General features: G+C 37.4%; 2 protein-coding genes across 9 annotated transcripts in view; one reads left to right on the top strand and one right to left on the bottom strand.

Annotated features, from left to right (window-relative positions):
- LOC114031526 (protein SERAC1-like) overlaps nt 1-27422 on the top strand; it is an 85483-nt gene that overhangs the window by 56716 nt on the left and 1345 nt on the right. For 3 of the 7 annotated variants that reach the window (XM_027846656.1, XM_027846655.1, XM_027846653.1), the window contains 5 exons: nt 3730-3824; nt 6142-6239; nt 11982-12164; nt 17974-18117; nt 19327-21783. In XM_027846656.1, the coding sequence (XP_027702457.1) occupies nt 3730-3824; nt 6142-6239; nt 11982-12164; nt 17974-18117; nt 19327-19463 (657 nt within the window). In that variant the 3' untranslated portion in view covers nt 19464-21783. Of the gene's footprint in view, nt 1-3729; nt 3825-6141; nt 6240-11981; nt 12165-17973; nt 18118-19326; nt 21784-27422 lie in introns of those variants that run through there. The other 4 variants (XR_003567749.1, XR_003567747.1, XR_003567748.1 and 1 more) reach the window with 4 other exon arrangements.
- The window catches only part of LOC114031525 (synaptojanin-2), a 143526-nt gene continuing 140464 nt past the window's right edge, over nt 24361-27422 (bottom strand). For both annotated transcript variants that reach the window (XM_027846650.1, XM_027846651.1), the window contains one exon: nt 24361-27379. In XM_027846650.1, the coding sequence (XP_027702451.1) occupies nt 26654-27379 (726 nt within the window). In that variant the 3' untranslated portion in view covers nt 24361-26653. The remainder of the gene's footprint in view (nt 27380-27422) is intronic.

Genomic DNA, 27422 nt, shown 5'->3' with positions numbered 1-27422 from the left:
CCTGGGCAAGTCACTTAACCCCGATTGCCTCACCAAAAAGCAAAAAAGAAAAAAAAAAAGATAGCATGGAAGGGTACAGAGAAGCCTATCTCTCTGAAATACCTTCTAGCAATGCTCCAAAAAGGGCAGCACGTTGCAAAATGATGAAGAAATCAAAAGGGAAAAATTAGTAAGCTTATTCATTCAGCTTAGCATGGCACAAAAAGATATCCAGTAGCCACAGCACTAGAAAAGATTTATCACGAGGAAAATCGGAACAGACTCAGGTGATTAAGCTGGACAACTGCGGCAGAGATTTGACAAGTAATGGTCCTAACCCTTAACAGAGAATCCTCAAGAGCGACACTGAAGCTCGCCAGCACTTTGAGCCCATATGTACTGGAGGAGGTGAAAACCAGTGGCAGGAGCTCAGGAAATTGGGGTTAGAACAAAACGAGGCCTGACAAACTTATCTGGGCTTGTGGGAGGGGACAGAGCCTGACCTTGGCACAAAGTCCCAAATCGCAAACTTCAGCTGAACATGGAAGTACACAGAAGAAGATCCTCGATATCATGAAGAAATATTAAACATCAGGAGCTGTCCAATAGGAAATCCCTGGAGAAGAGAGTAATTCTACAAGTATAAGTCATAAGTATCAGGAAGAATAAATGGCTTGGCCACATGAATACCTAAAAGAAGAAAAAACTAGACATTTTTCAAACATGAATTAGGAAAAATTTTAAAGAAACAAACAGATTAGAACAGCTTTTCCAGGTAAAGATATGAAACATGACTGTCCTGGGCCTATCCCCAAAATGGAGGCCTCAGAAGGAACTCACCAATATGGGAAGGTGACCTGGTGGTACTCCAGGATGAGAGGCAGGTTTAACCATGGTGGCAGTGTCTGGAGACCCAGATACGCAGCTGAGAGGAAAATTTAAACTATTTGATTGTGGTTTAAAGAAAAAAAGAAAAATTGCTAAGTCAGATTAGGAGCATATAAGATCCAGTAGCAAACAAATACAGTAGTGTATTTTGTAGAGTCTTTTTACTCAAGTTCTGGGGTAAGGACTCACTGTTTGACAGTAATTGTTGAGAAAACTGAAAATTGTTGGGCAGAAATTAGGATTTAGACCAAGATCTCATCCTATATGCCACAATAATCTTCAGATAGAGGACTTAGATATAAAAAGTCATATCATAATTTGAGTAGAAAAGGAATTATCTTTCACAAGTCAGTTAAGAGTCAATGACCACTTTTAAAATATAATATACCATGCATTGTGCTTAGTGCTAGGGATACAGAGAAAGACTCCTCAAAGATCTCACATTCTAATGTGGGAGATGATATACAAACAACTATGTGCCTACAAAATATATACAGTATAATGGGAGGTAATCTCAGAGGGAATGCACTATGGGTGACGTGAGTATAGAGTGAACCAGAAAAGTCCTCTTGTAGAAGTTGAGACTTGATCTGAGCCTTGAAAAAAGCCAGGAGGCAGAGGGGAGTAGCAAGAACATTCCAGGTATTCTGGACAGTCATCAAAAAGGCACAGAGTCAAGGAACTGCAAGAAGGTCAGTGTTGCTGGGTAGTAGAGTGTGTGGAGGGGAGTAAAGTATAAGAAGACTTGAAAGTTAAGAAGGGCCCAGGTTGTGAGGGGCTTTAAAAGCCAAGCAGAGGATTTTATATTTGATCCTTGAGGTAATAAAGAGCCACTAGGGTTTTCAAAATAATTGTAAGGGAAGACCTTTTGACTAAACAAGAGGATGGACAATTTTAGTGACCTAAAATTGAAATGCTTTTTTACAGACAAAATCAATGCAACTAAAATCAAAAGGGAAACAGTTAACTGAGAAAGTATTTGCAACAATTTTTTTCTGATGAAGGTCTTATGTCTAAGATATGTGGAATATATTCAAATGTACAAGAACAGGAACCATACACAGCAAATTAAATGGTCAAAGAATATGAACAGGCAGTTCTCAAAAGAAGGAAAGCAAGCTATCAAAAATCACATAAAATGCTCCAACTCACCAATAAGAGAATAACTAAGTTAGCAATAATAACTAAAAGAAAATAAAATTTAAACAATTCTGATGTTACATCTCATACCCAGATTGGCAAAGTTGAGGAAAAAAAAGGAAAATGAGAAGAGATGAAAGGGATGGTAGTACAGGCACACTAATGCACTGCTTGTAGAGCTAGCTATGAATTAGTATAGGGATTCTGCAAAGCAATTTAGAACTCTGCCCCCAAATTCACTAAACTGTGAATATCCTATGATCCAACAATATTGTTAATAGATGTTCCCCAAAGTGACAAAAGATAAAGGGAAAGAACCTATATGTATAAAATATCCATAGCAGCACTTTGTTGTTATAGCAAAAAACTAGAAATTGAACTGGGTGCTCATTAGTTGTGGGATGCTTCTACAAATTATGGTATGTATATGCAATGGAATATTATTGTGGTATAATAAATGATGAAAGTGCCAGATACAAGGAAACCTGGGATGACTTGTGCATTATGAACACATGAGGAATGAAGTGAACAGAGCCAGGACAACAGTTTATATAATAACTACAGCAGTGTAAAGAAAAACAACTTTAAAAGACGTAGGAACACTGACCAATGCATTGATCAACTGCCACTGCAGAGGACCAAGGAAAAAGAATGCTTCCCAGTTCCCACCTCTTGATAGAGAGGTGAAGGATTATAGGTACAGATTTAAACATATATATTTGAATTTGACCAGTATATAGATTTTTTCATTTCTATACAAACTTGTTATGGGAAGGAGTTGTTTTTGTTTTTGTTTTTCTTTAAATTGGGGGGAAGAATTGTGGCACTGGTGATAAAGAAAGAAAATAAAATAAAAAAGCATTAATGAAGCACTTTAAAAAGAACTCAAAAGAGAATATAAGGAGGTTTGGAGGGAAACACATACAAGTGGAATATGTTTTGGAAATAATGTGTTACATTTACTGTATCTGTTTAAACCCAATCTGCATGCAATAAAATTCATGGCTTTCACATACCATATTCTTTGTTCTTTGTCTATGGAAATAATCAGGTTTGTTAGAGTTAAATTCCAAATAACAAAACTTTTTAGAAAACTAAACTAAATAATTATCTTCTAAAAACTTAATCTGGAATCAGAAAATGGTATGCTTTTTGCAGAAAAGCATCAGACTTACTTTCTTTAATATGAATGGGCTTTGTAAGTAAAAATATTAATAAAACTTTGGTTTTCTTTGGTTTGTTGACTGAAAATTCAATAAACATTTATTAAGCACCTTCTACGTGCAAGGCACTGTGATAAACAATGGGGATACAAAAGAAAGGCAGGATAAATAGGAAATAATCAATAAATGGAAGGTACTAGAATTAAGAGGAATTTGGAAAGGCTTCTTGCAGAAGGTAAGATTTTAGCTGGGAACTGAAGGAAATTTGGGAAGCCGGAAGGCAGAGATGAGAAGGGAGAGCATTCCAGGTATAAAGGACAGCCGGTGAAAATGCCTGGAGCTGAGAGATGGAGTGTGTTTGAGGAACATTAAGGAAAGGTGATTCCAATTTGTATTGAAAATGGACTTTCTGTCACATTAATTTTCATTTGTTATCTATTCTTCATACTTTCTTTAATTAGCTATTAAATATAGCAAGAGGCCACTGGTCATGAATTTTTATATGTCTGAACTAATGTAGTGAAAATTCACATGTGCTCATTTTATTTGTTTTATGTAGACATGGTTAGCAAGAGATTGTCCTGCTCTTCGAATTATTTCTGTGGAGTATGACACCAACCTTAGTGATTGGAGAGCAAAGTGCCCTGTGGAAAGGTAATAGAAGAAAATTATGTAAACTGAGGAGGAAGAGTAAGGAAAATCAAGACATACTGACTTCATTAACTGGGTGTTTAAGTGTTTGAGACAGGAGAATTTTTTCTTCAAAGGAAGTATTTTGAGGGGCAGCTAGGTGGTGCAGTGCATAAAGCTCTGGCCTTGGAGTCAGGAGGACCTGAGTTCAAATTCGGACTCAGACACTTGACACTAGCTGTGTGGCCCTGGGCAAGTCACTTAACCCCGATTGCCTCACCAAAAAAAAAAAAGGAAATATTTTGACTTCACCTTCCTTTTATTAATGATTAGCTATAAGAAAATAGTAAAATTGTTTAAATTTTAATATGTTCTAATGTTGAGCTTTTGACATACATTTTTTTTTTTGTTTGATGTTTTAGGATTTTGTTGTAATACACTTTCCTTTTTCTGTTTGAAGTTATATTATTAGATGCATAACATACAGTAGGTCCTGGGGGCCCCGTTTTGGGAGTAACATTGACAAGCTAAAATGCTTTCAGAGAAGAATGACTAGAATAAATCACATCACATAAATAATAGTAGAAGAAACTAGAGGTATGAGACTTGGGGAAGGAAGATGTAGGGAAGAAATTATATAGATGTCTTTAATTATTTGAAGGGCCTGAGAATGGAGCCAAGATGGCAGATTATTAAGTATGAAGCAATACAGCTGAGCTCTGAGCTTCCACAAAACTCCAAATCTAGAAAATGCATCAGACCAAATCCTGATAGGGAAATCCAGAAAAAGGAACAGCAAGTCAGTTGTCCAGCCCAGCTAAGTTTAGGGAAACAGAGAAGTCTGTAGATACTGGGGACTTTTGGGGCCCATAGCATTCAGTGCGTAGGAGGACCTTAGCATCCTAAGAGAGGCAATACAACAGAGCAAGAGGAAGTCCCAAACCTGTTCTGGGGAACCTTGACAAGTGCCAAGTGGCAGCTTTGTCATCCATTAATTACTCAATTCTGAGTCACAGGTCCAAGGTGGGCTGGAATGGTGTTCCTGGGTAGCCAGGTCCTGGGCCAAGTACTGAGAAAAGAGAAAGTTGAGAAGCAAGTAGCAGCTGTATCCTACATAATCAGGGTGTGCCAAGTAGACCTCTATACAGATGAAAGAGTGGAGGGAATGGGTGATGCTTGAACCTCACTCATCTGAACTGACCAAAGGAAGAAAGAATATACACATACAATTGGGTATGGAATTATATTTCACTCGAAACACTAATGCATTGTTGGTGGAGTTGTGAACTGATCCAACTATTTTAGAGAGCAATTTGGGACTTTGTCCAAAGAGCTATAAAACTGTACATACCCTTTGACCCAGCAATACCACTTCTAGGTTTGTACCCCGAAGAGATCATAAAGATGGGAAAAGAACCCACATATACAAAAATATTTATAGCAGCGGTGGCCAAGAATTGGAAATTGAGGGGATGTCCATTAGTTGGGGAATGGCAGAACAAGTTGTGGTATATGAATGTAATGGAATACTATTGTGCTATAAGAAATGATGAGCAGGCAGACTTCAGAAAAACCTGGAAAGACTTGTATGGTCTGATGTTGAATGAAGTGAGCAGAACCAGGACATTGTACACAGTAACAGCCACATTGTGTGATGACTAACTTTCATAGACTTGGCTCTTCTCAGCAATGCAAGGATCTAAGAAAGACTCATGAAGGAAAATGCTATCCACATCCAGAGAAAGAACTATGGAGTCTGAATGCAGATGGAAGCCTGCTATTTCATCTCTTTTTTTCTTTTGTTGTTTTGTTTCTTCTTTCTCGTGGTTCCTCCCATTGGTTTTAATACTTCTTTATGACATGACTAATGTGAAAATATGTTTAATATGAATATATGTAGAACCTATGTCACATTGCAGGTGGTCGCGGGGAGGAAGGCAGGGAGGGAAGGGGAGAAGATTTAAAACTCAAAAGCTTATGGGGGCAGCGAGTTGGCACAGTGGCTAGAGCACCAGCCCTAGACTCAGGAGGACCTGGGTTCAAATCCAGTCTCAGACCAGATACTTGACACTTACTAGCTGTATGACCCTAGGTTAGTCACTTAACCCCGATTGCCACACACACACATACACACACACACACAACTTATGGAACTGAATGTTGAAAACTAAAAATAAATTTAAAAAAATAAGTAAAATTCACTCAATAGGGAAATAGAGAAAAGGGGGAAGAGGGAATTAGTGGGAAATCTGTAGCGCACATCCCATTAATAGTTGAAGTGTCTGCTTTGAAAAATCTGGTCTTTTATGCACATTCTCATGACTGTTTTAATTTTGTTCAGGAAGTCCATTGCTTATAGAAGTCATGAACTTCTTAGGAAACTCAGAGCTGCTGGTGTGGGAGATAGGCCAATGATCTGGGTGTCACATAGCATGGGAGGTATGTACACTTCCATTCCTTTTTTCCTTTATTTTTTTGAGCCATTTTTTGTTTGTTTTACTTAAAATTACAAATGATTAACCTGGATCTTTGAACCCAAGTGCTTACTGGCATTCTTCTTGATCAGACATGTAAATTTGTGGTTGTCGCTATTGACATGTGAAAACCAGTCTGTCAGCTCATGTAATAAAAACAACAATTAACAATAAAAATAAAAATAATAATAAATGTCTGTAAGTGGCTTGATTGAGTTGTTTTTATTTTACTGGCATCAGTTGGTTGATTGAATCATGATGTTTTGCAAAACGCATACAATTTTTTTTTTAGATTCCCAGAATATACAGTATTTTATAGCATTCCTTTCCATAACTTTGGTGAGGAGACTGAAGAAGCTGCTCATCTAAAAAGAAAGCTCTCCATTGTGTTAGATATAAAATAGGATGTTAAGCAGGATCAAACCAACATTGAACCCTCCTACTCTATATCACCAATTTTTAGCATATTAATTTCATTCCTATTGGGAAGTATATATTTAATAGCATATGTTTTCATGACAGCAAAAGACTGAACCTTCAATTCAATACTAATTCTTTTTCTAAATAAGTTTATATTGATGTCTTCGGTTTTTTACGTCGTCATAGTTATCCCCCAAATCCCTCCACCCTTCCCACTGAGTCCTCCCATATGTCAAATAGTATTGAGACCATTCAACATGAGCTGCCTCTTACCTCTTCCTCATCTCTTAATATTCATGTGTCTTCTTCCACACTCAACTCCTTCACCCTGTTTCACATAATAAAGGTAGCCTTACACCTTGTCAAGGCCAACTTCTCTACCTGCTCAAGGGATCCTATGTCATCCTTTCTCCAACAGATTGCCCCCTCCCTCATCCCCATTCTGTCACTAATCTTCAGTCTCTCCCTGTCTACTGGTTTCTTCCCTGCATGCCCATGTCCGTCCCTTCTTCAAAATATCTTCACTTGATCCTTCCATTCCTGCTAATTATTGTCCTATATCTCTTCTGCCCTTTGTGACTAAACTCTTTGAAAAGGCCATGAACAATAAGTGTCTCCGTTTTCTCTCTTCTTTACCCCCTGCAATCCAGTGTCTTACTTCATCATTGCACCAGAAGCGTTACCAGTGTTCTCTTAATGACTAAGTCTAATGGCCTTTTTTCAATCCTCATTCTCCTCAACTTCTTTGCAGCCTTTGATACTGTTGATCTTCTCCTTCTTGATACTCTCTTCTTTCTGGGACTCTCTTCTTTCTGTCTTGAGACACCTCTTACCTGGTTCTCTTCCTACCTATCTGACTGCTCCTTCTCAGTTTCCTTTGCTAGATCTTCATCAGGGTGACTCCCTGTAACCATAGGTGTCCCACAGTGTTCTGTCCTGGGTCCTCTTCTCTTCCCACTATACATCAACTCCCATGGGTTTAATTACCATCTCTCTGTTGATTCACAAATCTACTTATCCTGCCCTAACCTTTCTGCTGACCAATCTCGCATTATCACCAGACTTTCAGAAATCTCAAACTGAATGTCTGGTAGACATCTCAAACTTAACATGTCCAAAACTAAACTCATTCTCTTTTTCCCTAACTGCCCCCCCCCTTTCTTTATTAATGTAGAGGGTAATGCCATCTTCCCCGTCCCTCAGGCTTGCAATCTAGGAGTCGTCCTGGACTCCTCACTCTCTTTTACACCCCTCCTATATCTGATCTGTTGCCAGAGCCTGTCAATTTCACTTTTTCCAGATTTCTCAAATACACCCCTTTCTCATTTCTGACACTGCCACTACTCTGGTGGAAGCCTTCATCACTTCATGCCTGAACTATTGCAGTAACCTGATACCGGGTCTTCCTGCCTCAAGTCTTTCCCCACTCCAATCCATTCTCCATTCAGCTGGTACCAGTCATGTCACCCCTCTCCCCCTGCTCAACTCCAGAGGCACTTTATTACTGCCATGTTCAAATACAAAATGCTGTGTTTGCCATTTGAAGTCCATAACCAAACCCCCTCCTGCCTTCCCAGTTTTCTTATACCTTACTCCCCAATTCATAGATTACATTTCGGTCCCACTGGCCTCCTCACTGTTCCATAAACAAGACACTCTATCTCTTGGCTCCAGGGATTTTCTCTGGCAGTTCACCATTCCTCATCTCAGCCTGCTACTGGATTCCCTGCCTTCCTTTTAAGTCCCAACTAAAATCTCATCTTTTACAGGGAGCCTTATTTCTAGTTAGCTTTTCCCTGTTGTTTCCTATTTTTCCTATATATAGCTTGTTCTGCTTGTTGTCTCCTCCATTAGATTGTGAACTCTTTGAGAGCAGGGACTGTCTTTTGCATTTTTTTTTTTGTATCCCCAACACTCAGCAAAGTGCTTGGCACATAGCAGGCTTAACAAACATTCATTGACTAACTAGTATTTTTTAAAAGCCAAAAAAAGAGGAAAAATTAATGCATTGAAAAAGTCTGAAAACATGTAGAATACCTCTGAACCTCCCACCTCCATGAAGGGGTAGGTTGGGGGTGTCTTTTCATATCTCTTCATTCAAGTTATGCTTAAGCTGTAGAATTTTGTTACACTCACTTTTGATTTTTGTGTGTATATGGTTGTTCTTTCCATCTACATTTTTGTGGTTATTGTATTTACTGTTTTCTTGGCTCTGCTTATCTCACTCTGTATCAGTTCATGCAGATCTTGGCATGTTTCTCTGTATTCATCAAATACATAATTTCTTACAGCAAAGTAATATTCCATTATATTGATGTACCACAATTTGTTTAGCCATTTCCCAATCAATGGGCATCTAACTTGTTTCCAATTCTTTGCTATTAAAAAATGTGCTGCTATAAATATTATGGTGTATTTGGGGACTTTCTTCTATTGATGACTTCCTTGGCCCAGTAATGAAGTCTGTGGTTCAAAGGGTACCGATATTTTAGTCACTTTATTTGCATGATACCATATTGCTTTCCAAAATGGATTTAACCATTTCACAATTCCATCAATAAAGTATAGAGTTCCTATCATTCCACAACCCCTCCAACCTTGACTCTTGTCATTTTTTGTCATTTTTTTTTTACTGTTTTGCAGGGTGTGAGGTGAAACCTCAGGGTTGTTTTGATTTTCATTTCTCTTATTATTAGTGATTTATAGATGAAGTATTTGTGAATACTTTGCAATTCTTCTTTTGGGAACTGTTCTTACCCTTTGACTACTTGTCTACTAGGGAATGGCTATTAGTTTTATATGTATTTATTAAGTGTTTATGTATCCTAGATACCAAATCCTTAAGAGAGAAACTTGATATAAAGATTTTTTCCCCATTTGCCTTTCTTTTTTTTCCTTAGGTCCGTTAATTTTGTCTGTGAAGTAGCTTTTCCATTTCATGTAAATAAAATCTATTTTATCTTTTGCAATTTCCTCTCTCTCTTGTTTTGTAATTTTTTCTCTGTCATCTTACGCATAGCTGTGAGAGGCGTATGATCTACTTATCTTCTAATATTATTGTAGTATGATCTTAAATATTAAGGTTGCTTGTCCATTTAGAATGTATTGTGGAATATAGTGTAAGGTGATAGTCTAAACCTAATTTCTCCCAGGCTGCTTTCCAGTTTTGCACTCCGTTTTAGTCAATTAAGAAATTTTTCTCCAGGTAATTTATGTTTTCCATTTTATCAAACATTGAGTTATTGAGTTCCATTGTTTCGATTCTCCCTTGTCTGGTCTGTTCCGTTGATCTATCTCTGTTCCATAAAACATCCCTTTGGTAATTTGATCAGTATTGCATTAAAAGCATAAATTAACTTTCGTAGTATTTTAATTGTTTATCTTATTAGCACATCCTAGCCATGAGCACTGATTATTCCTCTAGCTATTTAAGTTGTTCTTTGTTTCTTTAAGGAGCATTTTGTAATTAAATCTATACAAATCTTTTGTATGCTTTCCTAGAACTATCCTCAGATACTTTTTGCATTTTGTAGTTATTTGGAATGGGATTTCCTTGTTATTGGTTTTTGAGATTTGTTATTATATAAAAATGATGTTGATTTTGTTTGTTGTAGCGGGGTGGGGTCAAGGAAGATGGCTAAGGACAGGATATGTGATTTCATTGATCTAGGGAATTCCCAGGTAAGGAAGTTTCTCTCTACCAGTGTAGGTTGATGCCTTCTTTGTAACTTATAGACATATTTAGAACACAGAAAGATTAAGTGATTTTATTAAGGTTCATAAGCCAGTGTATGTCAGAGGTGGGACTTGAACCCAGGTCTTCCAGTCTGAATGCCAGCTTCTACCTACTCTTGCCAGGCTGTCTCTCAAGGAAGATTTTGGATTTCTGGTATACCAGTTTGCCAGTGTTTGAGGAAAAAGTGAATGGTGAGCAAGTACCAGATATATACAACTTTTTCAAGAAATTTTATCATAAAGAGAGGAAAGAGATAGGATCATAGCTGGATGAGTTTTAAGAGCCAAGGGAAACCTCTTTTTTCATTGGTGAGATCCAAGCATATTTGTAAGCACTTGGGAAAGAATGAGTGGACAGCCAGAGATTGAAAATGCATGAGAGAAGGAGATGGTAGAAGAAGCAAGAGAGGATAGGATCAAGAGACTAGCTTTAGTGAGGAATAAAGACAGTAAAGATAGCCTCTGTGTGATCAAATAGGAGGGCCTTGAACATCATAGTTCCAGCTGTGTGCCTGGTACTGTGCTATACACTTTACAAATATCTCATTTGATGCTCACAACAATCCTGGGAAGTAGATCCTCATTTTACAGTTGTGGAGACTGAGGCAGACAAAGGTTAAGTGATTTGCCCAGGGCCACACAGCTGGTAAGTGTCTGAGGCTGGATTTGAACTCAAATGTTCGAGACTCTAGGCATAGTGCTTATCAGTTGTACTACCAGCTGCCTCAAAAACAGGAAATGATCCTACTATTAGGTGGTGCAGTGGATAGAGCACTGGTCTGACATCAGAAAGATATGAATTCCATTGTAGCCTCAGGTACTTACTAGCTGTGTGACCCTGGGTGAGTCTCTTCTCTGCTTCAGTTTTCTCATTTGTAAAATGGGGATAATAATAGCATCTACCTCCCAGGATTGTTGTGAGGATAAAGTGAGATAATATTTGTGAAATGCTTAGCACAGTGCCTAGTACACAGTAAGTGCTTAATAAATGCTTATTCCCTTCTCCTGAGCCAATCCATTTAGGTTGGAGCATGTAATGTTTGGAGGGAAAGAATATGAGAAAGGTGGAAAGGCAGGATAGTACCAGACTGTGGAGGCTCTGCAAACCAAAGAAAATTGTTTGAACTTTAATCAATAAGTTTAATCAGTGAAGGTTTTTGAGCAGAAATGTGACCTGCTAATATTTATACATAAGAAAGATTCATCTGGCAGTGGTATGAGGATGGTTTAGTAGTAGGAGAGAGTAGAAACAAGAGCACTTAGAATGAGGCTCTTGCAATAGTCCAATTCGTTTACTGACCATTTATTAAGCTCCTACTATATGCCAGCAGGCACTGTGCTAAATGACAAGGATGGAAAGGAAAAAGCAAAACTGGTGTTTTTCTTTAAGCAGGAATAGCAGAGACAAAGGAAATGTTAAAGTACAAGTAGTAGTTAACTTGGACACTGATTATTTTTCTAGATTTAGATTGCTGCCCCAAAAGGAACACAAAATTTCCAGCCTATTTATCCACTTGCTGTTAACATGCATTCTTTCTTTTGTGTTTCTTAGGCCTTCTTGTCAAAAAGATGCTGGTCGATGCTTCTAAGAAACCAGAACTTAATTCCTTAATAAACAACACCCGAGGAATGATTTTTTATAGTGTACCTCACCATGGTTCCCATCTGGCTGAATATTCTGTTAATGTCAGATATCTGCTGTTTCCTTCTGTGGAGGTCAAAGAACTCAGCAAGGGTAATGCTTATTGTGTTACTTCCTGACAACAAGGATTTGATTACTTTGTCAAATTAACAAGTTATATCAGAGAAGTTAACAGAGAAAACATTGTTTTCAATAAATGAGCAAAAATTGAGTTCAAAGAATAACTCTTTAAGGTTATTTCATTTTATATATATATATAGTTCCTATCCTCCCGTGACTTTCTGGTAGTTTATTATTTGTTACCTTTTGCACGTCAAAGAAAATAGCTATTAGAAAATTATCATAATGCAGCTTCACCTACAAAAAAAAGACCAAAAGGTCTTTTGTAGAATTATAGAGTGTAGTTTGTTTGTTTTTTGTTACAGTGTTCCTTATCTATGTATCTGTGCCTGTCTATGTAATTCTTATTTACTTGTATGTGGATTATTGATTTAGTGATTTATCCATGACAAAATCTTAGTTTTAGTAAGGTTTTCCTTGTCATTTATTATATCCTCAGCTAGGGTTTGTTCAAGGAATAACAATTAATTTTAATATCCTAAGCACAATTAGAAAATTAAAAGGGAAAAATGAAAGTGACATGTCTTAGCCACTTTTTTAGAGTATCTATGTGTTAGATATTCAGATATTTGTAAACTGGATTTTGACATTTTAAACATTCATTATAATATCAATGTAATATCCAATATATTACAATATCAGTAATATTCATTATAATATTTTAGTGTTTACAACCTTAGCTGGTAATTTTTTCAAGACTTCTATTGTGCACTTCAATTATGTGAGGTAATTTTCCTGATTGCCTCGCTTCCTTTTTCTCCTCTTCTCTCTTTCTGTTCTTTGAGATCATCAACATAATAGAACAATTCCCAGGCCCTGTTTGGGTTCAGGTGACACATTTATCATCTCCCCATATTAGAACGAAAATAGTTCCTGAGAGGTTTCATTTGGGGATTTCTTTTAGGAGATGACTAGTGGCTTCTTTCTGTTTTGTGGTTTGGTTCAAAGAGATCTGGGTAGTTTTGTATTTCTTGAAATATGAGGATTTCAAGTAGTCCAATGATTCCTAAATTATCTTTCCTTGAACTGTTTTCCAGATTTTTCTATGAGTCTTTTGACTTTGTTTTAATATTTCTTGTCTGATAGAGTTCTATTTGGTTATCTTCTGTTTGGTTCATTCTAATTTTAAGGTAGTATGTTACTTGAGTAACATTTCATACCTCTTATTCCAAGTTATTAATTCTCTTTCCAATTATTTCTTCTTAAAATCTGGTTTCTTTTCAGTTTTTCCTCTGCCATTCTCATTTCATTTATAAAAACATTTTAAAGCTTTTTTAGGAAAAAAAAATTCTCATTGAACTTTTGCCCAAACTGCATCTTTCTTTGAAGTGTGACTTATAGATATTTTGGAGTCATTCTTTTCTGGGTTTTCTGGGGGTCCATGTCCCCATAGCTAGCTGTTTATACTGGAATTCCTTTTTTGTTTGCTCACTCTTCCAGCCTAATTTCTTACTTTGGACTTTATATTAAGACTAGGATCTGTACCCTTTTGGAGGAAATGGGTCTTCTAGGTTCCCGCTTTTTCTTTCTTGGGTTATTGAGTGTTGTGTTATTTCAAGATCTCATGGACAGCTGAGGCTGAGGACCTGCGAGCTTTCAGTGTTCACAAAGTAGTCTGATCCAGGACAAAGTATGATTGCTGTACCTTCCTTCCCTCCATCCCACTCTTCACCCCCTTGGTCTATGGACTCATGCACTATCTACCAACTAGAAAGCTCTACTGGTTAACTGACAAAACTGTGGTTTTCCCATTGATCTGGGACTCCTGTCCTTGTTATTGTGCTGCAGGCGTCATAGTGGACTAGAAGCTGGAACTGAGATTCCCACTGCCTTCCTGGGGTTAGAGACACTTCTGATCCTGCCCCTTGGTTGGTATATAACATAGGGCCCATGGCTGCTCTTTACCCTAGACCACCATCACTAGGTGCAGGTCCCTTCCTTAGTTCATCCCGGACCTGTGATAGTGACAGGGTGACAGTTATTGATTACCACCTTTCCTTGGGCTAGAGTGCTCTGTGTAAGCTGTTAGACAGCTAGACCCTGTCCCCAGTTTTAACAGACCTCTCTTTTTGTCTCCTTTTGCCAACCTGGGCTGGAAAAGTGACTTTGTGATTTTTTTAAAAAAATTTCCTGACTAGGACTCTGGTGCGTTTTCTAGATCTGTTGTGAAAGAGTTGGCTTGGTTGTACTTCCTGTTACTCCATTGTCTTGGCTTCACTGAGGAAATGCCTTCTAATATCTCCCCTTTGGGTCAAGCTTGCTCATTTTGCAGTAGTCAGTTTCAGTTGCTTGGTTGGTTTTTTCCTTATACATTGCTATAATTGTGTATTGGTACTCCCTACTTCTCTTTAAGTCACTTCATGTAAGTCTTCCCTTCCTTTACCATATTCATAGTTTAGCACTCATATTCTCATTTAGCACTCTTGATATTCTGTTACCATCATGGTACCACAGCTTGCTTAGCCATTCCCCATTCGGTTGGCATCTATTTTTTTACACTTCTTCAGTACATGAGAAAAAGGTGTATAAGTTCTTAAAATCGGAAAAAGAAAATGAAGTCGATTTTCTTTCAAAAGGGAAGAACCCATTTAGAACAGCTGGAATCTGTTTCCTAATGGTTTAAGCATCATTTTGTTTTAGGAAACCTAGTAATTTAGTTTTAATATTGAGATATTAAATTTATGTGGAAACATTACTTGAAAAGCAACTAGATGCTGCTAAATTTATCAGTGAATTAATGAACATTTATTAAATGCTTACTGTGTGCCAAGTAATATACTAAGTTCTAGGAACACAAAGACAAAAGCATAGCTGTCCCTTTTCTCAGGGAGTTTACAATTTAAAGGTGGAAACAGCATGTACACATATAGGTATATATAAGAAATGTACAAAGTCAATACAAAATAACCCTAGAAGGGAAGCCTTGGTGGCTGAGGGGACTAGGAAGAGGCATCTTCAGAAAGTGCTGTTTGAGCTGATACTTAAATGAAACAGATCCTTGGAGGTGGGTGGAGCAGAGGAGACTGAGAATACAGGCATGGAAATGGAGATGCAAGGTCTGTTCCAGGAACAGCAGTTAGAGCAGTCTGGCTACATTGTGGAGGCTGGGGAGGGGCATAAGGTCGAGGAATAAGGGAAGGCAGAAAGAGCCCAGATTAGAATTGTCTGAAAGAGGCATTCATATTCACACCTAAAGGTGATACAAAACCATTGGAGTTTACTGAGTTTACTGAGTAGGGAGGCAATTTGGTCAGACTCGAGCTTTTGAAAAATCAGGGTAAAGATGTCAGTTCCACAGACCTTGGGACCAAGTATTTATTTTGTATGCCTCAGTGTGAATAAATAATAAGTGATTTGAAAAAGTTTTCTCGGTAAATCATTATTTTCTGTAGCACTGTAGTTCATTATTTTAATAGGAAGGACCAAAAAAATTCCAGTTTGACATGAATCTTTTTCTTCATCTGTTGGTAGGAAAGCATTCTGTTAAGAGTAAGAGGCAAAGAGCACACTATTTAAAATGAAACCAAGTTTTCCTAATACAGCTTCTCCAATATAATGAATGTAAGGGCTACCACATTTGCATGATATTCTTCCCTGCTAGCTAAGTTTTAAGCAGAGCCTAGAAAGCAAACTGGAATTAGACTATCACTAAAGTGTTAAGCAAGTTATTGCAGTGAAGATACAGCCTGAGCTTCCACAGCCCTTTTCTGTCACAGAAAAGATAGAGAGGATAGAGTGGCAGTTCCAGGGACACCATAAGGAGTTGAATGGGGTCGTGATCTGAGATAGCCATCACTAGTGATTTGAATAATTTGATGGATACATATTTAAAAGTTATTGAGTTTATAGATTGAGGCCTTTTTGGTTTGACTTTTTGATTTTCTTTTTGCTTTTTATTTTTAAAAATTAGATAATCATTACAGTATTGATGCTACTGTGTACAATGGTCTCCTGGTTCTGCTCACTTCACTCTGCATCAGTTCATATAGGTTTTTTCTGAAACCATCCTGCTGGTCATTTCTTACAGTGCAATAATATTCCATCATGATCATATACCACAACTCGTTCAACCATTCCCCAGTTGATGGACATCCCATCACTTTCCAATTCTTTGCCACAAGAAGAGCTGCTATAAATATATTTTTACATATACGTCATTTTCCTTTTTCTTTGATCTCTTTGAGGTAAAGACCTAGTAGTGAGTGGCATTGCTGGGTCAAAGGGTATGGACTGTTTTGTAGCCATTTGGACATAGTTCCAAATTATTCTCTAGAATGATTGGATCAGTTCACAACTCTACTAACGGTATGTTAGTGTCCCTGTTCTTCCACATCTCCCCAGCATTTGTCATTTTATGTTTCAGTCATGTTAGCCAATCAGACAGGTGTGAGATTGTACTTCGGAGTTTTAATTTGCATTTCTCCAATCAATAGTGATTTAGAGTGTTTTTTCATATAACTATTGATAGCTTAGATTTCTTCTTCTGAAAACTGTTCATATACTTTGACCATTTATCAATTGGGGAATAGCTCTTATTTTTATAAATTTGACTCAGTGCCATATATATTTGAGAAATGAATCCTTTATCAGAGAAACTTAATGTAAAAATTCCCATTTTCCTGCTTTTCTTCTAATTTTGACTGCATTGGATTTTGTTTATGTAAAAATTTTTTAATTTCATGTGATCAAAATTATCCCATTGTACTTCCCATAATCTTGTCTGTCTCTTGTTTGATCATAAACTCTTCCCTTATCCATAGATCTTACAGGTAAAATTTTCCATGGTCCCCTAATTTGCTTATGTCATTTTTTATGTTTAAATCATGTACCTGTTTTGACCTTGTTTTGGTATACTGTGTGAGATGTTGGTCTGCACCTCATTTCTTCCAAACTATTTTCCAGTTTTCCCAGCAATTTTTATCAAACAGTGAGTTCTTGCCCTAAAAGTTTGGATTTTGGGGTTTGTAAAACACTAAATTACTGTGGTCATTTACTGTGTATTGTGTACCTGATCTATTCTACTGATCCACCGTTCTGTTTCTTAGCCAGTACCAGATTGTTTTGATGATTACTGCTTTGTAATATAGTTTGAGATCTTATCGCTAGGCTGCCTTCTTTCACATTTTTTTTCATTGATTCACTTGATATTCTTGATCTATGAAATAATTCTTTGTTAGTTTAAATGGCATGGCACTGAATAAGTAAGTAAGTGTAGGTTGAATTGTCATTTTTATTATATTGGCTTGACCTATCCATGAGCAGTTAATATTTCTCCAGTTGTTTGGATCTGTCTTTATTTATATGAATCTCCATCTTGTAATTGTGTTCATGTAGTTCCCGGGTTTGTTTTGGCAGATAGACTCCCAAGTATTTTATATTGTCTGTTGTTATGTTAAATGTTATTTCTCTGTCTCTTCCTGCTGGGTCTTGGTGGTAATATATATAGAAATGTGACTTTTTGATTCAAAATAATAATAAATTTCAGATTGTTGAAGAGAAAAAAAACTTCTGGATAACATTTTATTTGCTTCAGTATCCTTTTCTTATTATCTTTTTTGTCTTCTGTGTTTTTTAGATAATGGTACCTTTTTTAAAAGATTGGTATAGTCTGTGTGTATGTCCTGTTTTCTATGTTTTGTGTTACTTTATATAATTGGCTATTAATTTTCCAAGCATACATCAAATATATACTGCTAGTTAAATTTTAAAAGGTAAGTGGTCTTTTTTGTGTATGAAATTAAGTAAACATAATGGTCTGTTTTTATCTTGAATGTTCCTACAGATTGTCCTGCACTTAAAAAACTTCAGGATGACTTCCTGACATTTGCTAAGGACAAGAATTTCCAGGTGTTGAATTTTGTAGAAACACTACCGACCTGCATAGGTAGCATGATTAAGTTACATGTGGTGCCAGTGGAATCAGCAGGTGTGTGCTTTTTTGAGTTACTGTTTATGTGCTAGGGATACAAAGTCCCAGCCTTTGAAGAGGTTCTGTTCTATCGAGGAGACAATGTGCATCTATATAAAAGAGATGGCTTCATGTAGGAGATGGGGCTACAGTTATTAAACCTACATTTGGTGTCTATCTTTTAAGAAGGGTTATAAGGAAGATTCAAGAAAGAACTGCACAAGGTTAAAAAAATAGGGGTTAAAACCATTTTTCTTGAACTTGAAATATAGAGACTAGAGTGGTTGATGTCAACATCATCTTTTCTGGTTATCTGCTCCCATATTTTTATTTTCTTTCAGTTCTGTCATATTCCTTCTTCATCCTGTCAAGGCAGCACTTTTCCTTCCCTCTGTTTAATTCTTCTTTTATTCTCCCACTTCACCAAAAGAGGACTTGAAACAACCATCAAGAAACTCTCCCTACTAACCCAAGAAACATTCAAAAGATTTTGTGTGTGTGGTGGAGGGGAGAATAAGGAATGAGTCAAGGGGAAAAGTTTGAGAAAGCCTAGTTAAATTAAATTATAAATACTCACTCCAAAGAAGCATTTAATTTAATTTAATCAGGGTCAGATGAAGACCTCAAAGACAGTGGCTTTAAGATACCACTAATTACTAATTAAGTTGCCAGAATTGCAGTATGAGGGATATTAAGGAAAGATTAATTAATTCATCTTGGGGAGGGAGGGGGAGAAAATTTAAAACTCAAAAGCTTATGGAAATGAATGTTGAAAACTAAAAATAGTTTTTAAAAAAAATTATTAATTCATAGAGCCAGGATGGTATAGTAACATGAAGAAGTACAGCAGGCTCCATCCATCTCCTTCCCCCACCCCAAATAAAAATCTTCCAAACCAAATTCTGATGGAGAAATCTTAGAAAAAAAGTCACACTGAGTCATTTATCCAGTCCAGGTTGATATAAGGAGAAAGAGAGGTATGTGGACATGGGGAACAGGAATATACCCTTCAGAGCATGCCAATAAAAGAATGAGAAGGGTCTCAGATTCAGAATCTACAACCTGGGTATGGGGCAGGGCCAAGTGCAGTTCTGTCATTTTCTATCCAGTTCCAGGTACCAATCCAGATCTGACATTTGGAAGCCTAGGACTCTTTCAGTATGGTATTTTAAAATTAGCCTCTTTCCTTAAAGTCTAAAGTATTTTCACTGTCTTGCTTTTCCTCAGATTTGGGCATTGGAGATCTAATTCCAGTAGCAGTTAATCATCTGAATATTTGCAAGCCAAAGAAGAAGGACACTTTCTTGTACCAACGTACCTTACAGTTCATTCGAGAAACATTAGCTAAAGACCTTGAAAATTAATAGGTCTTCATTCTTGTTCCTGTCTGTCGTGTGGACATGATGCTGGGCATTTTTTGAGATCTGTGGAACTGAGAAGACCCAATAGATAAGACACCAAGGCAGTCTGGACTACATTGAAGACAGCAGGAAGCTACTCAAAAATACCTGAAAGGTAAAGCACACAAGCAGAGGTGGCAATAAAGATTGAGTAGCTAAATTTTCTTCCATTAAGGGCATTTTCTGTGCATCAGTTTATAGTCTACACTTTAAGATGGTGGCATCTGAAAGAGAGCTGAAGTGTTCCTCATTTCTGCTGTGACAAGCCCTCTGACTCCCACCAGAAAAAGAATTAGTGGACCTGAAAGGGATTAAATGCCACTTCTTAACCAGAAAAATCTGTCACTTGGTGAATACTTGAAGTGGGGAGCAATTACCACTAAGGACCAAAATAGATTAGATTTTGATTTTATTTTAGGTTTCACAAATGCAGCAGACTTCTAAAAAAAATAATAAACTTCACTTAGGCTGTCTGCATTTCAAAGCTGGCTTTTTCATATCTGAGTGATTGAACTGGCTTCACAGATAGAAATTTATTGTATGCTTCTGTTGCTAAGGATAAATAATTTTCTTGTGCATTCACTTTAGGCTAACCTTTTAAATAATGTACTATTCTGCTATTAACTTATTCTCAGATAAAGAGTGAGGGTTGTTGATTAATCCAGTGTTTAAATATCATAAACGTGTATAAAAAAAAAACTGCACTTAAGTAACATTTAGAACTACTCAGTGATACTGTATGCTACCTAGTTTGGATTTGGCAGACATTTCCTTTCACAAAATAGGAATTTTTTTTTTTTTAGAGTGGTGAAGGATGAATATATATGTAAGAAAACAAACAATGATTGTTATTTATAAAAGTAGAAATTGGGCTATCTGAAGGTGGATTGAGAGGAATATGTTGCATTGTATAGATGTGACAGATGGTTGAAAGTTCAACATATTTAGTTACCCAGTTGTTTGGGAAAGAATGAAGACTAGAGCTCACAGAAGTAAACCTGTAGGTTTTTCTGGCCCATGGTTCTGTGACAATGGGATGTTTTAGTATGGAATATTTCCTTTTTATCTTGTCAACTAATAACCCACAACTAAAAACAAATGGTTTTTAAAAATACTTAAAAGTACTTTCCATTAACTTGAAAGAATGGTATGCGATTGTTTCTGGAAATCTTAATGCAGTAGCTATTCCTCTTATTGAGAATAATGTTTGGGAAAGATGTCCAACTTTGCTTTGAACTTACCATAAGTTTGCAGGCAAATTATCTTACCTATATGGGGTAGTGTGTAGGCACACTGAATGTTGATGAAAATAGTAATAATCACATTGGATGCTATATAGCACTTTAAAATCTGCAGTGTATTTTTAATGCCCTGTATTTATTTTGAGCATCACAATAGCTTTGTGAGATCAGGAGTTTTACCTTGTGAAGATGAAATGACAATGAGTTTAGCTGCCATTGGCTTTTTAAAAACGAGGTACATAAGTGGTGATGTAAAATAGTAAGAATAATATAGATTTGAATAATTTTGGAAAACAGCCATTTTATTAATAGGTTAATTTCATTAATGGCTTTTCAATGCAACTTCTAGAAAAAACTAATTTTGCTTTTTCTCCCCCAAGATAAATCACCCAGAGTTCCTGACCACATTTTAACATGATTGTTTAAATGATTCTGAGGGTACCCATAATCATGATCATGTTTATGGACATGCTGGGCAGTTGCCAGGTACTATAGGTTCTGCTTTTTTAAAATAAGCTCTAATGAGACATAAAGTTGCTATTTGTTATTATAAACCTTGATTCATCTCTCTTCCCTTAAAAACCACCAGGCACCTGCTTTATACTGCACATATACCTTGGGCAGAGGCAGAGCTTGAGTTTTTCTCCATCCTGAGGTAGGGTGGGAATCAGACTGGAAAGTAGAATGTAAGAGTCCCCTTCTGTCTTGGACACTGAGCAGATTTGCAACCTTACAGTTACACCCAAAAGGAATGTTGGTAAGTGTTTCTTTCTGCCACATGGAGATAGACAGAATAACAGGTGCCAGCATTTCACAACTGTAAATAGAGCACAATACAATGATGTTTACAATGTCTTCCCATTTGTGCTGTGTTCATATGTCACAGTGCCTCTGAAGTCCTTTTGTAATTACTGGAATTTGAGGCACAAACCCTGAATTTTCATTTTTCTGTACTGTTGGTACATCAGTGTATACTTTTATTGTCATTTTGTGTAATAACAATTTTGTGCCTGTGGGAAATGTTTAATAAAAATTTAAAAGCACCTACAGAACTGATTAAGCCCTTATGTTGGATCTTAAAGCAAGGCAAATATCTGCTAAATTGAAAGTGCCTAAAAATATACTAGAAAATTGCCTTTTTAAAAAGGGTGGTATACTACTATAAAAATTATAAAAATAAGGCTAAAAGCATTAAAAACCAGGAAGAATCTTCAGACTCAAGGATTGCCCAAATGAGAATGAGCCACTTTCATAAAAATGTAAATGATGAACTATTTTAAGCACTGTCTTTCCATAACACAAAGTCAGTGGTGATTCTGAATGGGGCAGGGGATGGGGGGGTGGGGGGTGGGGAATACCAATAACCATAAATTCATTTATTCAGTATATCAGAACTTCACTTCAGGGACTTTGTAATTGCTTCATAAGGCAAGTGAGTTAAACGGAGGCATTGAGTCACAGAATGCAACTCTTTTAAATATGGCAATTTGATTTGAATAATCTTATTGGCTCCAAGCATGAAGTACTTTTGTCATAAATCAAAGTGAAAGGCAAACATGGTAGCATCAAAATATTCCTTAATCTGTTTAATCCTTAATCTGTTGATTAAAGTGGCAGCTAGGTGGCTGGGTGGATAGAGCGCTGGGTGGGGAGTCAGGAAGACCTGAGTTCAAATCTGACCTCAAACACTTACTAGCTGTGTGACCTTGAGCAAGTCACTTTACCTCTGTTGCCTCAATCCACTGGAGAAGGAAATGGCAAAGCACTCCAGTATCTTTGCCAAGAAAATCCCAGCAGTGGTGATCTTTGCTGCACCGTGTTGTGGAGAGTTGGGCACGACTGGAACGACTTACACAAGTATTTGTTATAGGCTGCCCTTGTGTATTGTTCAAGAAGAATCAGCCATGAGGAGAATGGTTTAGGTTCCTACTACTGAAATACATGGGCCCCATGCAGACAGACATAGGACAGGAAAGACTCTGATGTGAGTGAGCCTTTCCACTCCTCTCTCTCTAGGCTGTAATGCACACTCAAACCATGTCTCGCCAACAACTTTGTTTGGAAAGGAGTTCCATTCTTGCTCTACTTAAACAGTAACTGCTAACTTAAAGTTTTTCCTGATATAATGTCTGTATAAGTTTGTCAAGGCAGTACAAATACTTGCTTCCTTTTCAGCTTTTTCTGAATAGGTTATTTTCTCCTTTTATATTAAACTATTTGTCATATGGTTTGCAAATGGCTATGTTATCTGCATGTTCAGGTTGGACTAGGACAGCCAAAGCTGACAATTGAAGATTTCCAAAGGTTTTCTGTCTGAAAGTATGAATTATTCAACTGTTAGTTTTGTGGGTTTTTTTTTTAAAAGAAACATTTAATAGACAATATTTACAACTTGAATACAAAAAAAAAATCCACTTCAAACAAAACATCACAGATTTTCAACTGCTAAGTGGTTACAATTTACTCAGTAAATCATCTGCTTAATTCCTTTCTCAACACACTTGATGCATTATTATGGAGAAAATACTTTAATAAATTACCTTGGGTTGGATGGATGTGTATATCTGGCAGTGCTTTTATTAACAATGTTTCAGCAGCAGCAACTATTCCAAAACCTTCACAGGGATAAATGGTCTTTATTTCAACCATATTTATGTGAGTCTTAGCAGAAAAAAAAAATAACATTGTACTATGGAAAGAACACTGAATTTTGAGTCTGTAGACTTGGGTTTGAATCAAGGCTTCACCTGTCCTTTGCCCCCAGTGAGACCTACCTTGGGAAGTCGCTTGACCACTCTGGGCTTCCATTTCCTCACATATAAAATGAAGGGGAGGCTTGACTACGTGGACTCTAGCTCTCTTTTAGCTCTAAATTGATCCTGTGATGTATTTCAGAAGACAGTACCATAACCCAATAGGCATCAGAGAATACGGACAGAGGCAAAGCTAAATTTTCAAGGTACCTGAATAACTCCGTAGTAACCTATAGCTTTTCAAACCATCTGTATTACAAGTAGCAGACTGACAGTAATCAGGTTTCGTAGGACCATTTTAGTGGAAAAACTAAAAAGCAAAGTTATAGAAGTAAATTCTCCATAGTGCAGCGTGGAATCAGGGGTTTTAAACTGGGTCTGTGAATTTGGTAGAAAAAATGTTACATCTTTATTTCGGTGTAATTGTTTTCCTTTGTAATCCTATGAAACATTATTCTAAGGATTTCTTATTCTGAGGTTTCACCACACTACTAAAGGGCTCCATGACATACCAAAGACCAAGAACCTAGATTATCATTCAATTTCTGCTTCCAGTGCAGGGAAGACACCATTTATATATACATGTATATGTATATGTACGTATACACACATACATATCAACCAATTTATATATAAACTGCCAGTTTTAAAAATGAAACCGTAGGGTGGGATAACTTATCGTATATTCTATCAACTCACAATCTACTCTCTGCTAACACTTGCACAATTTCTATTTTCCTTTCATCTGTCAGTTCCATCTGCTATTCTATATCTTTTAAAAAAAAATTTTTTTCCTCTGTTTACAAGTAACTTTAAAAAAAAAAACCCCAATCACATCACATTTAACTTCTTTCAAACTTTAACTCCTTGGCTTTTTCCTTCGCAGTTTTTTTTTTTTTTAGCAGATTGCTGAGCTGAAAGGTCAGCAATATACCCCTTTTGGAAAGAACACTGAGCCAAGACTCAGAAGATCTGGATTCTGGTTCAAGCCCTCATTCGTCCTGAGATAATTTAACTTTCCAGCCTCAATCTCCTAGCCAGTAACAAATGAAGATAATTCATATGCAGCCCGTCTGCTTCACAGCACAGGGTTGTAGCAGATACACATCGGAGTGCTTTCAACTTCCACATGGATATCATTTGATAAGCTGGGGGTCCCAACATGTCCATTGCATCTGAAAACGGACTCGAGATAAAAGAGAGGTGGGCTAGTATTAATTTACTGGGCATTAAAGAGAGCCATTCTCAAAACTCAGACTCTGGCTGTGGTAAGAAGGAAAATGGCATGGTTATGAACAGCCTGGTCCTACTCACCTTCATTACAACCAAGTATTTGAGAAAGGGGGCAGAGGAAAGGGGGAATCCCTAAAAAAAAAAAAAATACAGGTAGAAGAGGACATCCTTGGCCATCCCTTGAATCCTGGTTCTGTAGGTAATATAGAAGAATGATTAAATATTCAAGGCATCTCAAAGAACCAAAAGGCCAAAATTCTCTGCTTGAAAATAAATAGGATACTGTGTTGTTTTATCCTCTTAACACACTACCTACCAGCTCTGGGTGTCCTGGAGCTAAAACATTCAGACTTTTGAGGATTGTAACGTGCTGTCATTGTTTGGTTTGAAGTTTTCCTCCCTTAACTCCTTAAAGTGGTATAACACCATGTTTATTCTTTAAAACTTAAAGTGAATTAAAATGAAGAATTTTGGGAAACTCAATAGTGTTTGAGAACCAAGGTCACTAGCAACTGCTCTCATTCTAAACTGTGTCTTATTCTTATACCATCTCTAAAGTAGGGTTTAACCTTACCTGTAAGTCATCTAGGCTGAACCTGAGTAAACAAGTGGTATTCATTTGTGTCTCTGTACACGTGGCTATTTACCCCGAGTGGCCAATGGATTCCACATGAAGAAAATCTGATCAGCTCCAAGCGAAAAGCAGAGCAACTCAGGCCTAACAGTTTAAAAACAGAAACACTCCTACCACATTCAGTATGGTTTAGAGAGCCAGAAATCAATGTAATTTTGGAGCTGGCGGGGAAAAAAGCTAGAACACATACACACATGAAAAAAAAGAAAAAGACACCTAAAAGAACAAAGAAGTTTTGTCTTAGAGGTTGTTTGATGATGGGGCATGTGGTACTGTCCCTCTAGAAAACTCTGGATAGAAAGCTCAGGATAACGTGGACTTTCAAATGTGCACAATCACTAAACAAAGCTATTCATTTTGTGCTTATTCTGTTTGTGGAATATATGAGAAAAAGATTAGTGAGGTTTTATGTGGTATACTAGGTATGTAGTATAAAGACATAATTTAAAAACACATGCCAAGGATCTGCAGCAGTTTAAGGACTATATATCACATAGGTCATGGTGCAAGTGTTTTGGTTTTTTTTTTTTAGTCAATTTGAGCTAGTGTTAAAACACTAGACATAGGCTCAATGTAAATCCACAGTATTATGCATGTGGACAAGAATCTTATGACACAGGATCAACAAAATGTATATTTGGGCATTTGGCTCACTTTTGCTTACCTCTTCCAACACTGCCTTTGACATGTTTTCAACCACTTTGGTCTTGGGGCTTTTCAACAAATTAGTTGACTGAAGGCTGACGGTTTAAGCAAGGCCAGTTTAAAGGTACTGGTGAGCAATCTGGTACCATTATGTCAGCTAATTTATACAGAAAACACACAAGTATCTTGTGACTTGTAACATGCAGTCCATATTCAAGGAGAGAAATCATACCCTGGAGCAAAATACCCATTAGATTTGCAGTTTCTCTCTCCAAAAAAAAAAACAAAAAAAACATGCAATGAGACATTTTTTTAGGGGGTGGGGAAGTCAAGAGTGAGAAAAAAGGAAAGTTCACAAAGAGAAAAAATAACCCAACATGCCCAAACCTGCAACAAAGCATTTTCTCAGTGGCTAAGGTGGAGGAATGACAATTGATCCTACTGATTAAAGATAAACTATTTTCAGAAAATTCTGTAAGACCAAATAAACACTTATACTTTCTCCAATGTACTGTTTAAACAGAAGAAGAAAAAGTCCCCATTTGACATAGAGGGAGTTTCTTATTGGGATTTACAGTGAATGATATGTTGAGGGGGAAAAAGACACACAACTTTACAAGGCAGTGAGTGTTTGTAAAGGTCTTTTTGTCATGTTTTCGCCAGTGGATCAAACAGCTGCAATGCTGTCCTCTGGTCTTCCTCATCATTGAATATAACCCAGTGTCCAAAGTCTTTGTGTCCGTGGGCTGGTGAAGGTCCCACCTTAGCAGCTGGAACACTCACTTGTGCTGGGCTGGGGGGTTCCCTTTCCAGATTCAGGGTGACTGTACCCAAAGGCTCAGCACTCTTAGTAAACCAGCCAGTGTTCAATATCTTTGGGTGGTGGAGGAGGCTCAGGAAGGGGTCCTGATGCTCACCAAGAAGGGTGGCTGCCTCTGTCTTTGCTGCCTTTGTACTGTCGGCATGTAGGCTGGGCCCTGGTAAAGTGCCAAGAAGGTCTGCTTGTGAAGCAAGTGGGCCTGAGTCAGGCTGGTCGCCGGCCCAAGGGTGAGAGTCATTGTGGTGGTGGTTGTTGTTCCCGCTACAGCAAGTCACGTCCTGGAGGAGCAAATTGTTGCCCTGCAGAACCTGCAGGTGAAAAGCTGCTGGGGCCGACTTCTTCCTCCTGGGGGGAACCTTGGGAACAAGGGAAGCAGTTTCCAAAGGTGGGGACACCGTGGCATCTCCGTCAGCAGGCACTTCCCCACTCAGTCTTCTCTCGACAGTTCTCCCAGGCTGCAGTGTTCTTGGTTTGGGGACAGGAGCAACTCGAGGGGGCGCCACTAGAGTGGTGCTTTCAACACTAGGCTCAAACTGCTCTTCTGGGGATAAAGACTGAAGAAAACACAATGGAGATCAGTAAGCAAATATGTAAATG

Source organism: Vombatus ursinus, unplaced genomic scaffold, assembly GCF_900497805.2.
Source record: "Vombatus ursinus unplaced genomic scaffold, bare-nosed wombat genome assembly UNPS02015175.1, whole genome shotgun sequence".
NCBI classification, from domain to species: Eukaryota; Metazoa; Chordata; class Mammalia; order Diprotodontia; family Vombatidae; genus Vombatus; species Vombatus ursinus.
Note: the sequence above shows the minus strand (reverse complement) of the source record. Positions and strands in the feature narration are given on the sequence as shown.